Source organism: Poeciliopsis prolifica, unplaced genomic scaffold (genome assembly GCF_027474105.1).
Source record: "Poeciliopsis prolifica strain line A6 unplaced genomic scaffold, Auburn_PproV2 SCAFFOLD002, whole genome shotgun sequence".
NCBI lineage: Eukaryota > Metazoa > Chordata > Actinopteri > Cyprinodontiformes > Poeciliidae > Poeciliopsis > Poeciliopsis prolifica.
Genome location: NW_026562377.1, coordinates 6,292,041 through 6,309,870, shown reverse-complemented (window position 1 = coordinate 6,309,870; position 17,830 = coordinate 6,292,041). Strand labels below are relative to the sequence as shown.

At 39.1% G+C, this 17,830-nt stretch overlaps 1 protein-coding gene across 1 annotated transcript in view; it reads left to right on the top strand.

Moving 5' to 3' along the window:
• Positions 1-17,830, top strand: part of nek7 (NIMA-related kinase 7) — a 75,701-nt gene that overhangs the window by 23,823 nt on the left and 34,048 nt on the right. The window contains exons 3-5 of the mRNA XM_055051210.1: positions 8,856-8,996; positions 9,806-9,868; positions 13,926-14,036. Coding sequence (XP_054907185.1) covers positions 8,856-8,996; positions 9,806-9,868; positions 13,926-14,036 — 315 coding nt within the window. The remainder of the gene's footprint in view (positions 1-8,855; positions 8,997-9,805; positions 9,869-13,925; positions 14,037-17,830) is intronic.

Sequence of the window (17,830 nt, the reverse complement as noted above, 5' to 3'; positions counted from 1 at the left end):
TTTGTTGAGGGAAAAAAATTGATTGGTGCGTCTCTAATTTTTAGCTTTCTCCACTTCTAATGAATCTGAATTATTTTGCACAGTTTATCATTTCTTATTTTACATTGACATGCTTCGCCTTCCTTTTGAAGAGTTTTTAAATGCTAAATAAGCCATTTTTTTTCCCTGTGGATCAGTGAAGATGCACCCTTCAGTCTCATCTTGCCACGCACCACTGTAGCCTGCTTGTGAGACAGACGGCGGCGGATGAATGTTGAGTTGTTGGTATTGATCAGAGCTCAGGAGGTTGGCAGAGTCTGGCCTTCCTGCGTGCCTCTTTCTGTTCGATACAACTCAAGCTCGCTCTGTGCAGATGTGGTCATTGTTGGGTTTTAATACCGCCCTCGAACATCAGGCACATTGATTTCTTTACAGGAGGATGTTTTTGCCTCCATAAGTATTGAATAGACTTTAAACAAAGAGGTTCATCCATATGCCCCAGAGTAAACGTAGGCTCTTTTTGGGAAAGCACAGCCGCTCACTAAAAATAGGCCAGTACTGGTTGTTGTTTTTCCTGCGTATGCAAGGGCATGGCAACATTAACACTCGAATTGCCAAAGGGATTCATTTATTTTAAGATTTCTAATTGCAAAATTAAGGATAATTGGGCTGCACACAGAAGAACTGCAGATAAAAGCTCTAATAATTAATTTGACTTTGGCAACATTCCCCCTACGCAAACACAAAAACAGGGGATTTCTTTTTTCTTACTGATCTCCCAGCAGTTGATTATGGTTTATTGTTCTGGCTTAATGATTTCTCTCCCTGGTTTTCAATCTATTTCTAGCAGTTTACATCAGTGTTAATTCTAGACTGACTTGTTTTTATGCTCTGGGTTGGAGATGCACAGTGAACTTTCTCTGTTGCATCATGTTTTTTTTCTCACTCACACAGCATGTTTGAACCGATTTCACATTTAATGGGAGCTGGCGAGGGGGGGGGGAGAGAGGAAAAAGTTAGATTATGTAGATGATTGTCTAAGCAGCATCCAGATGGGTGCCTTTCAACAAGTCCTGTATCTGTTTCTCACTTTCCTAAGGTTCAGTTTTCTTGGCAGCCAGGGAAAAAAAGGGAGAGAAAAAAAAAATCCCGCCAGCCTCCTCCTGAAAAAATCTGAATTGTATATGTGATGAAGGATACTCCATATCGCTTGCAATATAATTTCTCTTGGTCCCGGAGGTATGATGCATATGCATTAGTTAAACGGGATGAGCTGCGAAGATGTGCATTTTTAATGGTGCATTTGCTCTTGAGTGAATGGGAGGGTTTCAGAGAAGGCCCCCTCAGATCAGATTTCAGCCGTCACTGCACAGTTTGACAGACACAGATCCGACTGGAAGGAAGGAAGCGCCGAGACAAGGCGCTGTGGTTGTGGAAGCCGATTGGAGGGGAGAAGAATGAGAAGCACCTTTGGGGTGATTCCTGCTGGTTTCGCTGCCTGGCTCACTGGCTGACTGGCTGAGGATGAATATTGCATGGTGCCCGCTCAAGGGGGCTGGTGACTGGTGAGGGTGGGAGCCATCCCCTCCTTTGCTGCCAGTTGCTGTACACATCTCTTCCTCTTTGCTCCCCCTCTTTGTCACTTGCATTCAATCCAAACTAGTTTGCTAGATGGTCTGTTCTGTGAAGATGAATGCAATCTGAATTTTGAAATATTTGTTTTGTAGTTTGTAAATGCATCATCCACAAGTATGTATGTTGACGCACATCTTTTGAGATGAGTAAAAATCAGATGCAGGTTTAAACATATAGTGAGCTGAAACACATCTAGTAATGCCATATATTTTCTATTAAATTTAAATTTGCTTCATCTATAATATAACCTGTAGCACATTTCTCTTTGTTTCAGTGTTTCTGCCCAAAGCTGATATGAAAATCTTGATCTTTTTGGTTCTCATCCAGTTAAACAGGATGAGCTGCTAAGACATTAATTAAGTAAACAAAATACTTGGCTACCAAGTAAACTGAACTAGTGCTGTATAGATAGGACGTGGGAGGATTTTATTTATTTTTTGCAATACAGCAATATGGTAAGACCATTTGACAAAGGAGTTCATTGTCCAAAGCAAAGAAAAAACATTTATTTATGTTTCCAAGAAAGCATTTTAACTCCTTTACTTGATTTTAATGTAAACCAGGGTTGGGAACAGTTTTTTTTTAAATACATGAAGATATTCAAGCTTTAATGTATTATAGTAATTCTTATAACCACCCTAGAAATGTCTTCTCATGGGTATATTTAGAATTGATATGTTATTTTTTGACATAATCTTTAGAAAATACATTGTGGCACAAGATATATTATATAATGTCCTTTTCATCAAACAGAAGTAATTATTCAAACTCTTAGGGGCATCATTAAAAGGACCAAGTCTTCATTCCCACATGGTCAGTTGGTCCAATAATGTAAAATAAAATAAATGTGAGGTCATTGAAAATAATGTACTCAGTCATAATGCAGCTGAATACTGTGAATTACACACCAAGTGGTCAGTATACACATGATGAATGAGTGTGTGATTCAAAACGCATCACAGGACTTCATGATCTACAAGATCATCTCCATCTCCTCAGGTTTAGACCTGCTGTTTCTCAACAACAACCTGCACAAGTGATGTCATAAGCCAGCTGTCGATGAGGTGAAAGTTTATATCTGTATTGTGGCTTTCTGTCGGCGCCAAACTAAAAAGTAACGATCATTTTTTGCGCCCCCCTCTGCAGTAGTAATAGTTCAAAGTGATAAATACCACCTGAGTGGTCAACCAAGCAGAGAGATTTTTTAAAGCAAAGTTTGAGATTTATGAAACCATTTCTATCCTATGTCAGAAATGCAAAATAGCACTGTTAGGTGTTAGGACAAACTTGGATCAGCATGAGAACCTGACTTCATACCTTGTAAACCTAGAATAACATTTTCCACACAAAAACAGATTCTTTAAAAAATAAATTGCAACCCATAAAAAAAGCAAGTTATTTGTAGTTTTCCCAAACATTGTAAAAATCTTGACTTGTCTTTTGAGTTTGAGTTTTTTCCTTTTATCTATAGTGTTACATTTATATTGTGAGTAAAAAAGCCCACAAACAAACTTTGTCTCTGGCCGTAGATCCGACTGCTTCTCTGTCTGCCCATGTAAGGCGGCGCCTCTCTGCTGCTGCTGGACTTCATGTGGCAGCTACTGGCTCTGCTGGGTTGTCACATCACACCCTCTCCCCTCTGGTGCTTGTCCCCCACCACCTCCACCATATTTCACTCTTGAGCATCCCCTCTTCCACTCTCCATGTGTCTTGTCAGTTGTGTTTGGCAATGGTGTCATTATTGGGCAGCTCGTATCACACTTCAACAATGAGCTGTCTGTCTGCTCCCTCTCCGTCTCTCTCTCTCGCTGTGTTGTCCCTCGTCTACATCAGTTCCTCTGCCTCCGACTTACCCATGGCGGTTTTGTGTACTCTGTCCCTCACAGACGTTACCCACAATGCCTAACCTGATCATCCATGACTGTTTGTCCCCTTCTCAAAACAGAGCAATGTGAGTAGACTGAGTACATCTCAAGGTACAAACCAGAGATTTAACAAAAAGTTTTAGAGAAATTGCAGTGCTACACATCTGGGGTCTTACTCTGCCCTAAGCACCAGCTTAAAAAAGCATTTTTTCTACTGGAGACTAAACATGTTTCCTTCAATCTTTAGTCTAAGTTTAATAAAGTTAAAGTCCATGTGTTTACTAATGAAAATGTTCGAAATATAAGATGTGATGCAAATGAACTAGAAATGAAAATAGATGTAAGTTCAATGACTTCTAAAGTCAAATTTATTTCTATAGCATATTTCAAAAGTGCTTCAAGTTCTTTACACCATAAAAACATAATACAGTAATATCACTCGACCTACAAAGGAACAATAATCTTTGTGTTATACATTTCAGTGAAAATGTTATATTAAAGACTAACTTTTCCATTAAATGTCAAAGATTTTACTGCTTTTGTAGTGAATAATTTTTTTTATTTAAATACTTTTCTGTACAATTAAATAATCTTGTAAAAATCTTGTAAAATTAATTTTGATTTTTGGGTGAGCCTACAGTCACTTAATCAAAAAGTGAAAACAGAAAACAAAGCTTGTTTTTTAAGCAACAGCTGAAAAAAACCATCTGCTATAAAACATACCGACCACCCAGACCTTCTCTTAACTTGAAGTACGTCCCTATTTCCAAAACTTTTATAACCCCTATCATTAGGGAGCAAACATTCTGTCCGCCATGTTTGTTTTGTAATGCGAGCACAGACAGAGCGAGCCAATGAAGGTCACCTAACTCCAGACTCAATTAAAGATACAGATACACACACCTACTGGACTGCGGAGGAAAACTGTCCTAGCTTAAGTTGAACATTTTAGGAAAATAAAGCGATGAGTCATGATTTTTAAATCATTGAAATTCCTTGTTTATAAATTTTACGACGACTCACTGCAGTTCTGGTTTCTGCTTTTGCAAAATGTCTAAGATTTCCGACCTCATACTAATTAATGCAAAGACAAATACTGAATACAAGTTTGATACTTTATGTAACAGAATGTTTAAAGAACTAAAATAACTAACATCTCCAAACTGACTGATTTGTAAGAGGCCATGTTGCTTTCCCCTCCACTAAAAATATGTAGAGCATCACCATAAACATGAGGACCACTTTGCAAATCTATCAGTCCTGATTGGTGAACAGAGGAGGAAGATGAATAACTCCTCTGTTGAATACTCTTCTTCCTTTCCTCTTTTTTTGGGTTTTCCTGCAGTGATGCATGCATTTGGTTGCACCTGCTTGAAAGAAAACCTGAAATTCAAATTGACCCTGTTTTCAACCACTTATCCAAGATTAAGTCGTAATAACAGACATACTAAGTATTCTTTTTTTTTTTTTTTTTTTTTTTTTGAAGTGGTGTTTAACTCAGTGTTCAGTTCCTGAGGCGTTTCTGTGGTCTTTTTTATGAAACCACCACTAACATGCATAACTATTTAAAGTAAATTTGAAAAGCTTTCCTGCACCTTTCTACAGGCTCATTGCACATCCCTGGCATGGCTGTGGTCTGTGGTTTTCTGCTGGTTTATCTTCACACATGAATACATGAGATAAGGATCAGTCATGTAACTCTCAGGCAAGAAGAGTGCATCAAGTTTTGAGGTTTTGTTTGTTTCCATCTGGTTGTCGCTCATAAATCTTTAAGGAGTGAATTGTTAAAAAATGTCAGTAATTCTTTATCGTTGATGAATTTTTACATTTTAATTTAAACTTACTCCAGAAATTCTGTTAATTCTCCTCAGACGTGTGATTGGGTGTTTCTGGTTTCAAAGTGCTGTAGCTTATTGTGCGTTAAGCTACAGCATGTAAGTTTATAAGTAGGAATACTTATAAACTTATTTAGCCAGGAGAAAGGTCTTAATGCTGTCAATCACACTTGTGTATGAACTGCTCAATGTGCTAATGGCTGAGAAACTTGGTGTTACTGGGGAGCTGTTCAGGTAGAAGCTGCAGTGTAGCAGAGAGCAAAGGGGAGAAAATGAGTGATGCGTACATAAGCATGATTGACAGTACCAAGAACCTCCTTCTAGCTCTGATTGGTTGTTTCTGACTGAGCAATGCATTTCTGCAGCTAACACTGAGAGAAGGCAGAGAAGCTCAATTTTGATGTATTTGTTTTTCCACAGATTATTTGTGAAACGTCCAAGACAAAGCGATAGTTTTCACAAACATATAAAAAACATACTTTTTTTCAAAGCTATGTTTTGCTCATGGTTACAAGCACTCTTTACTCTTACAGTTTTCTGATTCCTAAAAGACGACTCTTGCTGTAAACTCTTCTATCCAGTTCATGTGTTTGCTTTCACATAACTAAGTTCCACATGCATGACTTTTTGAGCAAATTGTTGCAAGAAATGTCCACAAAAACAGCTTGCAAACTTTGATTGTTGCCTTCAAAAATCCTTATTTGTGCTTGGTGGGTATTATTAGACCTGTATGCGGCCATTCATCCTTTATCTCCACCAACATGTCAAACACACAGACTGAAACCCTTAAAAAGAACGCTCTGTGTGACCCTCTGCAACTGATTCATCCAGACTCTGACCCCTGCCTCAGTCAGGGTCGTTACTCTGTTTCCCTTTTTGTATGTCTGTAAACATGTGAGTGCGTGTGTGAGAGTGTGTGCGCTGTGGCCTTGTCTTTCAGCTAGAAGCTTCTGATTGTGCGACGCTCTTGTGCGACAGATGAGACGGCCCGTCACTCAGGCCCGGCCTGTCTGCCCTTTGAAGGCCAGGCCAGGGGGCGAAGAGGTGCCGCAAATGGCCTGTGAAGTTTACATACACTGCCCACTGCTAAACAGATTAGCTCTAATGAAGTGTCTAATGTCGGGGCTGCTGGCTGACATAATCCTGCCTGGCAGCTCGGCCCCTTGGCTGCCAGAAAAGCCGCCCTCCCTCCAGCCCTCTCTTCCGCCCTCGCATGGCCTCTGCTGCCACCCAGGGCGACTCCACGCGGGGAGGTGCCCACTGTTAATCAGGCTGGACAGTGTGCGATCTGACATGCAAATGTAGGTCATTGCATATGTAAATGTGTGATTACGAAGCTGGCATGCCAAGACACATTAGCGAGACTGTGCTCTCAGCAGGCGGTTGTCACTGCGCTTTAGAGGCTCATGCTAACATTTGTCAAGCTACCACGCAGCGAATGAAAGCAATGCCCTCTTGTCCTCTCTTTCCTGTTCTTGCCTTCTCCGTCCTTTCTTTGAACATAAAAATCTTGACTTCTGTCCTGTTTTTACACTACAGAAACTTCCTGTCAAATAGCACTGCTTTTTGTGAATACAAATCTATATGGATTTGTTTTCCATCTCTTGTACATTGGAATTTAATACTAAACTTTCAGAGTTTTTTTGTTGAGTAAAAGTGATAAAATGTTTTGTAGACGTAATGTTGAGTTCAGCAGAGGCTTGTGAAGCGCCGACTGATGCCGGCTGTCAGTGACTCTTGCGCAGCGTGCCTTGATGGTGGTGTCACGCCGGAAAAGGCACACACCTCGGCGGTGTTAATTGGACACGGCATCTGATTGGTTCACGCCTCCTGATTTGGCTGTCAACTTAAGAAAAAACAGTAAAATGCTGAAATGATCACCCTCACCCCGCCCCTCCCCAGACTGTCTGCCAGCACATTACAAGCTATCCTGTTTGGAGAGGCAGTTTCTCTCACATCCAGTATTTTTATGACAAATTTTATTAAGAGTTGATGCATTCATTTTAAGTTGTTTATTAGATTGATGTCAAAGTGCTTTATTTCATGTATGTCCAGTCTGAGCTGGAGAACTAAAATGCCAGAGATAACCGTGCTATTATAAACGTAAACATTTTTTAATTATCTCAGATGCAAGCACAAAGTGAACCAGGAAATTTTTCCACCTTCGAAAACCACTGATTGTTGCAATTTGGAGTTCATTCCTATTCGAGGAACTCTTTTGGAAGATGTTTGTCTTCATTCAATGCAGAAGGGAAGGACAGGAATAGTTTTCAGCCTCCAACAGACTACCAGCTATTTAAAGTTTAAGTAACTTTTAAGTGACTGTTTTTTTCTTTTTCTGTTCATCTTGTTACCATTTTGTCTGATGTTTCTGGTCTGTTTGTGTTTATATTGTTGCATCCCTAATCTGAATTCATGGCAGATGTGTCATAATCCTAAGCGCCAGAAAATGATCGTAATTACTCTCGTCTTGTTTGTTTCGGTAAAATTTTGACCTGGTTCCCCGTCTCACCAGTCTGTTGCCCCTGAGCTGCTCCCACGGCCGCGCTGGCAGACAAAGTGGTGACATGTGGCATTCTGATATGTGTCACCTTTTGTTTGCTCCCGCTGACGCCTTTTTATGAGTTAACCAAAAGGCTGGAAAGGTCACACTGTGTACTCAGTGCGGTTTTCACACATTTCATTTCAGGGCTTATTCTAGCTTATGTCCGAGTGTTTTTTTAATTGGGATAGGTGAGTCTCTTTCTAAACAACAGCTCAAATTGTTAGAGTTTGGTGTGAGACTGTCGTCGATATAATTTTCATATAAGCTCATCCTGCATCTGAATCGTTAATAAATAAATGATTATTTTTCATGTGTCATTAAAACAATGGCTGTCAGGATTGTTGAGAACAAACCCACATTTGTGAAACCTGACGTGTGACTCCAGTGTCTGGTCCAGTGAAGGACTGGAAAGTCCTGAAATACAGAAAAGAAATATTGGACTTGAGTCATTTAATTTAGCTTGTAAAAATAGAACAAGTAAAACCTGTTCTATTTTTTCATGCATGATAAATAAGCTATGGCATCTGCTGATATATAAACTGAATAGGCGACCATGTGGTTGTACTGAAGGCCTGGAAATAAACCTTCACATAATTCACCCTAGAACTCAGATCATATGAATGTGGGAATAAAACCACGTCTGCTGATTCTGCTGCCTGTTCAAAGTTAGAGTTAGAGTGTGAAGCTGCTTGCACTTGATTTGTGCATTACAAGATTAAATATTAAGCCAGCTGCAGTTAAAGGTTTGGATGTGTAAATGTCTCCATCAAACCATCCAGAGAAACCAGGTTTCACCACAGTTTCACCCTCAACTTGCAGCCCTCATCTTCTCTTCTTCCAGAAATGCGAGCATAGCTGCACTTTAAGACCAACACGTGGTTCTTTGCACAATATCTACGATGATTTGCAGTACACCTTGGATGGAAAGTTCTTGTAATGGTAATATGTGAATCTGTATTTGCACTTAAAAACTAAGAGCTCTTCCCTGTGTTACAGAAACCGCTGCAGCCAGATATGGGCTATAACTCATTGGCCAACTTCCAGATTGAGAAGAAGATTGGACGCGGTCAGTTCAGCGAGGTGTACCGAGCGAGGTATCTGTTAGACAACACGTCGGTGGCCTTAAAGAAAATCCAGGTAAGCTGCAATAAATATGATTTTCAGCATCAGGTGGAGAGAGAATATATTTAGCCAAAGTTCACTTTGTTTAAAGGTCACTATTCATTTGCTCTGTCAACACCTTATGAGACACTCTGGAGATGTAGAAAATAACAAATCCACCTGCTGCAATTGTTTCTCCACACAGGAAGGGCTTCATATTGGCAATAGTAGTGAAATATGTGAAACTCTAACTTGCCAAGATTCAGTGAATGCATAGTCTTGTGCTGACAGCTCTGAGGAGGTTTTAACTGCAGTGACAGTTTAGAGAAGTTGTTTTTTCTTAAAAAAAAAAAAAAAAAGTCTGAAGAGCTTTGCGTCATTCAAAGAGGGACAAAAACATATTCGATGTTTTTCTCTATTACTAAGATAATTTATATTGCTTATGACTGAAACTTGCAAAATTGACCCGACGCTGAACTAAAATATACATTTTAATGAACCTTTATGGTCCTTCCAACTGCAATTTCTATGTAGACTGGCTTAAGTTATTTGTAAGACATTCAGTAGAACGTGAATCTGTAGTCAGATTCGTGAATGGCCTTGTAGTTTTCTTGTACACTCATACAAGCGCTAAGATGCCATGTTGCTCTGATGGAGCATACATGCAGACAAACCCCTTACACAGGGATATGTGCATGTTACTCAGATGTGAAACACCTGCAGTTGCTCCAGATACCAGCAACCATGTTCTGTTCATATATATATATATATGCATCTCTCAATCTTACATTTTTGAATACGTCAAAACACTCTCTGTCCTATCTCCCCTTTTGATCTCTTGATAGATATTCGACTTGATGGATGCCAAAGCTCGGCAAGATTGCATCAAAGAGATAGATCTCCTTAAGGTAAAGAACCAGAGAAAAGGGAGACGGCACCATGCGTTGTGCTCTGTTCTCTTAAGGTGCCTCAGCTGAGACCCACCACCACAGGAAAACAATTGATCTGCTCCAGATGCCGTGGATTTGTGTGTGTGCGTGTACATGTGTGTTCTCCCTTGGATGGTTACAAATACAGGGGCTGTTGTGCACACAAATGGGAATATAAATGAGTATGCATGTGTGACTGTACAGTTTATTACTTTCTGCGTGTGTGTGTGTTTGTTAGTGTGTGTGTGCGTGTGTGTGTGGAAACAGAAGTATTACATCCCTCCAGGCTCCTATTGGCTCTTTTTTGAATGCCAGAACAATTGTCTTTTTTTCTCAAATCTTTTTGAAATGTTTAAAGCCAAACAACAGCGCAGCAACATGGAAATTTAACAGCGTCTCTCATGTGTCTCCCCCTTTCTTCCTCCTTGCTTTGCCTTTTCTTATTTTCCAGTGAAGTGGTTTTATTTGTTGAACTACTTTTAACACGCGTCAACTGGGCTGCTCTTAAGTACTAATGAATAATCTAATGACAGTTTTAATATCTCTGCCTGTCTAAAAGATCCTACATGTCTGTCAGAAGTACTGTTTTCCCCTTAACTGTGACACGTTAGCATTCACATTATAATTTGAATACTAGCGATTCATTCTAAAAGTTATATTTATTAGAGTGAATTCAGTTGGTTTGGTTGACCAGACTGTGTTTTTCCTATGACTTCCAGCTTGCAGAAAACATTTAATCTACTAGAACATTCTGAACTTATAGATTCTGATCTTTTTAAGATGTGGATATGAGCTAACAAGTTTTGATTTTCCCCTGGAGAAAAGAGAGTTTTTAAACCTTTGAAAGAACATTAACAGTTAGAGAACAGTGAAGGACTGATGGTATTTATTGCTTTTGTCTGACCTGCTAGAGCTTCGCTCCAGTGAAGTCACAAAAAGTCTTAAAAGCTACAAAATAGCTCTTTTTTTTTTTTTTTACCTTTTCTTGTCTGTATCAGTATGGGAAAAATAAAATTATGGATTTTTCCTTCTTCCATTTTATACAATTGCTTTATCTTTGTATTGCCATACTGAATCTTGGTTTGAACATTTATCGGTCAATTTCTGTTTCTTCAGAAATTGAAAAGGGACAATTTTATAAGTATTTTAATTCAAGGTGTGCAACATATTTGTGTCATTGAAACATTACATTAAAGCTAAAAGAGGTGATGTGGACCAGTAAAATAAGATGCAGCAGACAGAACCCTTTTCAGAGCGTTAGTCTGAGCCTTAGATAATTTAAATGATTCAACTGGACAGCAGATCCATATTTCTGACCTCACAATAGGGGTCAGGGTTAAATGTCACCCTTCCAGATGCCATTTCTTCATATGACACATCTGCTACATTTCTGTTTATCCCTCCCGATTTCTTTTCCTCTCTGCTCTTCTACAGTTTTCTTCTCTGCTTGTTCCTGCCTCCTGTGTCTCTGCTGTTTCGGCCAGTTTCTCTGTTTTTGTATCCATCTCTCTCCGCTGTCTTTTCCCCTTGCCTCATTTCCTTTATTCAGAGCTTTTCATTCGCCTTTTTCATCCTGCAAGCTGATTGCTAGTGAATGTGGAAGTTATGCCTGGCCCCGCGTGCTGCCTAGCCAGCCTGATAATAAACGAGTGAATGTGAAAGAGACAGTCCTTCTGCCTTATCCTCCAGTAGACAGGCCAGCAGCAGACACAGCTAAATCAGAATAATGAGAAGCGCACTGGCATGGGCCGACTGAATTGACACACACAGTCGCCTGTGATCGCATACACACACTTACACAGACATACTCAGTCATGGCCATCCAACAGTATGCCTATTTGTTTGTTTGTCTGTCTGTGTTTATGTCTGCTCATTCATCTGTGTTTTCTTGCCTTGGCATGGGGATTTCAACTTGAGAATCTCACTTCTCACTTTTCTCCTTTTGTCTAAATTCTCTTTGAGATGGATGTTGCTTGCAAAAAAACAAAAAAAACAAAAAAAAAAAACTGGGCTCCCCCTATTCAACACTGCTAATTTTTCTTACCATGTTTGAAATCCCACAGCTGCACAATAATCTCTCAGTTGTGATTGTTGTGATGCCTGAATTGTCTCCTGACTAATGATCTCCACTAATCAGCAGTGGAAGATTTAATAATATTACACTGTCAGCATGTGTTTGTGAATGCGCATGTCTGGGGTTTGCATCTGATTAGATTACAGCAGCGGTTTACTGGAAAGACAGAAAACTGACATAATCCTGCTACTTTCAACCTTACTCAAACACAGCACTTTAAAAACCTTTTCCATTTGCTTTTTATATAATTCTTCATCCTACTGACTTTAAAATTTCCAACGTATAATTCTACTTTGTCATTTTTTATATGGCACATATCATACGTTAGGGCCACAAATCCTGTAAAAAATATTGATCATAAAGAAACATAAATTAATCCGAACTGACCTTTACATTATTGTCTCAACTGCTTTTATCAAAACCTTTTTTTTTTATCTCTGAATGTAACTGAGACCAGCGTAGTTCATATTTCTACCAACTGCTTTCCTTTTACCGCATGCAACAATGTACAATTCCAGTATAGTTGAATTTACTGGCACGTCTACTTTTGTACCATCAGTTTGCAATAGTCTGCATCATCTTCTTCTTTGAAACACATCACCAGCTCAACAAACGTATCACACAGTCTTGCATGATTAAGTAATTACACACGCTGTTGGGTCTCAGCCAGCATGTGTAATTACATAATCATTCAGGGCTCTATGTGATATTTCCCTATGAATGATTGTTGTATTGCAGTTGTGTCCCATCCATCATTTACATAAACATCTGCATGTTAACATATCTTTTCATTTCTCTGTATCTTTCGCCTGAGGTCTAAGTTGTGGAGGAGCAGTGGGTTGGGTGAGGAAAGGGAGGAGGATGAAGATGAGGAGTGGGGTGCGTGGGGGGGCTTGTCATCACTCTCTGGCTGTGCTACATTGTGGAGCCGTGCAGAACTGCCACTCTGAGCCAAAAATACATCTGGCAAGAAAGGACAAGGGAGGGAGAAAGGGAAGATGGAGACGTGAGGAAGAGACAGAGAGCGAACGAGGAAGAGGATTGCAGAAGGATGCAGAGATGGAGTCTGAGAGTGTAGTGTAGCGTAGTGTACTCCACTGTGCTCTCCTTTTCCCCTCTTCTCGGCATCATCCAGAGCATGAACATTTCTTTAATCACAGCAGAGGAGGCTTAGCAGAGCCGAGTGGAGGACGCTTGTCACACCCCTCCGTCTGCTCACATCACGGCTCCAACTATCCACATATCAGCATCTCTCTGCTTTTCCCTTCCCCCCTATCTCCAACTCAGCTTACCTTATCCCTCTCCCATTCTGTTTTCCATCCACGCCTTTGTTCTTCCTCCCTAGCTCTTCAACCTTGCCCTGTCTGGATTCCTTCTCCTCCTTGTCACTGTGTCATTCGTGTCTTTTCCGTCAACATTCCTCTTTTCCCCTCACGTGTCTCTTGCTCAGGATAGAAAGAAAGTTTTTGTTTACTACAGGGAATGCTGTTCCTGCCTTATTGACCAACCAGCGGGAAAGATTCTCCGCTAGAGATGAGCCAGCGACGCTAGCTTTTTCTTTCTCTTTTTTTAAAGACTGCCAGCCATGTCAGCCTGTCACGCTTGTGTGTGTTTTTGTGTCTATGTGTCTCACACACATTGGTTGTTGTCATCATAGACGGGTTTGTTGTGACATGTCATCCAGCTTTGTCACACTTGAGGACAAAACCTTCTCATTAGGTCCCCATGTACCAAATGTATTTTGTTTGCATGGTTTCAGCCATTTTTATTTTAACTGGTGGTGAGAGTACAGTGAGTTGCACAAAACACACACCTTTGCTGTGCATAACCCTGTTTTGAAGATTTTGTACCAACTGAAAGAAGCTGGTGAAAGTGACCAAGGATGCCCACATGACAAATGTCACCATCATTTCTCCTGTCTACTCTGAGATGTTGACTTTTTTTTCTTTTCCCCTCCAACAGCAATTGAATCATCCCAATGTGATAAAGTATCACGCATCTTTTATTGAGGACAATGAGCTGAACATAGTTTTGGAGTTAGCTGATGCTGGGGATCTGTCGCGTATGATCAAGGTAAGCAGCTCCAACATAGCAAAAATAACTTCCATCCACTATTTTATTCTGTACTTTTGGAAAGGTTTTATTAATCGTACAGTTTCTCTTTTTTTCACCCACAAAGGTTAATTTGTTGATTTTACAAATAAAACTTTGGAAATTGTGGTGTGCCTTTTATTCAGTACCCCTTCCATGACACCACTAAATAAAATCAAGTGTTACCAATAACCTTCAGAAATGGCCAAAGTAGTAAGCTCAATCAAACTGTGTGTTGAGAATATAACCAATGGTTGAATAAGGAAAAAAACTGATGACTAGAACCCTAACAATCCATGGACAATGCACATGTGTACCAAACAAAATGTGTTTTATGTTTTACTTGTAAAAGAGTTGTTGAATCATTGACATTTTATTATTCATGCCAATTTGTAAAACTGGATTCTAATCATGTTTTGCAATAGAACCCAGTTATCTTTCTTAATGAGATGAGCTAACTCTCTTAAATAACTTTTGCTTGTGTAAATGACAAGTGGAGATCCCAAACTAACTCTGCCAAACTGAGAGTTTGTGTTAAAACTTGGAAGATTGATGTTCAGAGTTTCTCCATCCGATCTTACTGAACTTGAGCAACATTGCACTGAAGAAATTCAGCCTTTGAATATGCAAAGCTGGTAGAAATACATGTATAAAGACCTGGAGATGTAATTTTAATGAAAGGTTCTTCTACAAAGTATTGAATCAATGGTGCTGAATACAAATGCATACCACACTTCATAGATCTTTATCTTTTTTTTATAAAACTAAAACCATGCAGTATTTTTCTACATTTTCACTACTTTGCTCTACTTTGTGTTGGTCTATCACATAATAGCCCAACAAAATAATTAAAGCTGTGGTTGTAATAGTGGGAAAATGTGAAAAGGTTTAAGGAGTTTAAATACTTCAGGAAGACACCGGTTATTTGTCACTGTTATTAATCTTGCCGCGACATCAAAACTTAGAGAGAAAGTAAGATAATTGCCACAATGAGTATAACTTACAATGCTGCTATTGACTGCTTTCATACTCTGTTATGTATATATAGATTTATTTCTTTTTAAATCTAGATTTTGAGAGTTGAGGCCAGATTTAAATTATACCCTGTTCGTCTCTACATGATGCTCTTCTGTAGCCACGTGCACACACAAGCAGAAAGTGCCAGTGAATCATTTGATAAATGAAGGCCTGACTGCAGAAGGCTTGTGGTTTGTGGTTATTTTATAGGGGTTTGACATCCTGGACACTGAGTCTTAATCATCCCTTCATACTGGAACAAACTAATATATAAGGCCTCCTGCAAGCTTCTTTCATCTCACTAGACGTGTTTACATCTGCCAAGCCTGTGAAAGAGACATTGTTAGAAATCTTGAGCTGTTAGTGGTAATAAAATTCAAGCCTCTGAGTGTAGGGGGTACTTGGATGAATTGAAACTGAAATAATTGCTGTTAAGGCTGTACATAGTAGCATTGTTTGTTTTTGTATCAGTTCCTAGAAAAACCTTTCATAAAACCTTTTTTATTTTGGCTGGAGCTTCTTCTAATTCTTATCTGTACAATCAGATTCAGGTAAAATAAAATTTGACATAAAATCTCAGTGTGCTTGTTTTTATTCAAGGAATTGTCTTAATTTTTTAAGCAGAAGAAAAACTCGGATTATCCAGCTTTAGTAATGCTTTTTTTTAATCCACAGCTCATACTATTTTTTTTTTTTTTTATTTTGAGTACGAGTTAGACCGACACCCCAGTTATCATAAAAATCTGCCAGTAAAGCAAATTAGGAGTGTGTATGTAAAAAAGCCTGGTCTTCTGCTATGCATAAATGATGCTGCAGCGTTGTATCAGCACAGCTCGACAAGCTGTTTGCAGTCATACTCAGCAGATCCACATCTGCACAGTTCAACATAGCAAATTAGGAGAGGCGAGGATTAGTGGTACAAGAGAGTGAACATGGCAGGCTTGGTACACACACATACACACACACACACACCTTACACATACATATAGTCTACTTTGTAAGCAGAGAAGATGCAGACACAAACATGGAGGCACACATTCAAGCAAATGTTCAGAGTTGCATTTTACAAAGATGTTACATGGCAGGTAACATGGTGGTAGGATAACAAACCACTAAGTGTCACTGCTATCTTAGCTAAGCGTTCTCGGATACTCAGAGCATTGGGGTTGTGTCATCAGCCTTATGTCTGCTGACAAGACAAACTCTTAATATATATGCTTCTTCTCTGCACCATTTGTCTTCTTCACCATTTTAATTGATTGTTTATTCCAGTCTAACAGTGGCAGGCCAGATGTTTTTGCCAGATTTCAGTTTTCCTTTCTTGGGCTGAGCAGTAAACACGTTCATACAACATGCTATATTAAAAAAAAAAAAAAACATTGTAAATTTTTTTTTTAAATTATTATTCTTCTTTTTGATGTATTTACCTCCAAATTGTTACTTTTCTGTTTCTCTCGGACCATCTCAGGATTCGAATGATATCAGATGGTCCCTGATTTGCATGCACTTACAGAATATTGCATGTGCAGTGTTTGCTGTTAAAGGCATAGAAAAGAGGGTGTTGGTGGGTGTCTATGTGCTCCCCCATTGACATCAAACGGTCCTCTGATATGGAAATGGGGGGCAAAGAAAGAATGGCTCCTTACTGAGGCTTTGTTTGGATGTAGGCCAAGGTCTATTCCTCTCTTTCTTTATCATCAGTCTATCTCTATTCCTCCCTTTATCACGCTTTTATCCATTTCTAGTTATCTCACCTTTTTATATTTCTGCTACTTCAGTTTTTGAAGTCTTTATTGCCCCTCAGTTCTTGTTATAAACAGCGTCCAGCAAATCACCACCTGAATAAATATATAATCAAGTACTTAAGACATCCTCACTGGAAGAGTGCTGCAGTGACAAATATATATTCTAGTTTGTGTTGGGCATAGGAATATTGTAATATCTTAACGGAGGCATTGAGTTGCATCTCATCCCTTAAACATCCTCTTGCAGGGTTATTTAAGGAAACAACTCACAGGGGATGTCAATGCAAGGATTGTTTGGGCTCAAATGGTGAACAAGAGATTTGGGGAATATGTTACATATTTTTACCACACAGTCCAAATTTAGCCACTCTGTTGCTTCTGGGTCCAAGTCCCCCATCAGCAGAACAAGATCATGCCTAAAACATCAACTTTAGAGAGCAATAAAGGTTGCTGTATTTATTTTATCCCTTAGATATTTTTTCTGTCTTTCTTTTTTTACCTCTGCAGATTTGGATGTTTTGTACCTGAATTAGCCCAGACATTTCAATCAGAAGTAGTTTTTTTGGGGGGGTGGGGAGTGATCAGGAACCTTAATTTACATGTGTTACATCTCAAAAGAGACAACTGGCTTAAATGGGGATAAAAATAATTTAAAATTTTAAATAGAATGAAGTGTGATACTAAGTTCCCTGATAAAAAGATACCAATTTTCAGAGCTAATTTTCAGAATTTTATGACTGTAATTCCTGTGAAACCAGCTAAAATAAACTGCGTCAAGGTTTACATACAAATAAAATGGTTTGTTTACAGATATAAAGCGAAGTAAAGTAAAGTGAACTTTCAATTTCAGGGATGATTGGGAATCTGGAGCTGCAGTGAATGTTGCAAGATTAAATACTAAAACTGGACCTTCATCTAAATGTATAGTAATTCCAAAAAATATAGTTGAAATGCATCACCTTGTTTTCACAAATAATTTAAAGATTATTTTAAACCTAAAACTGTCAGGTGTAT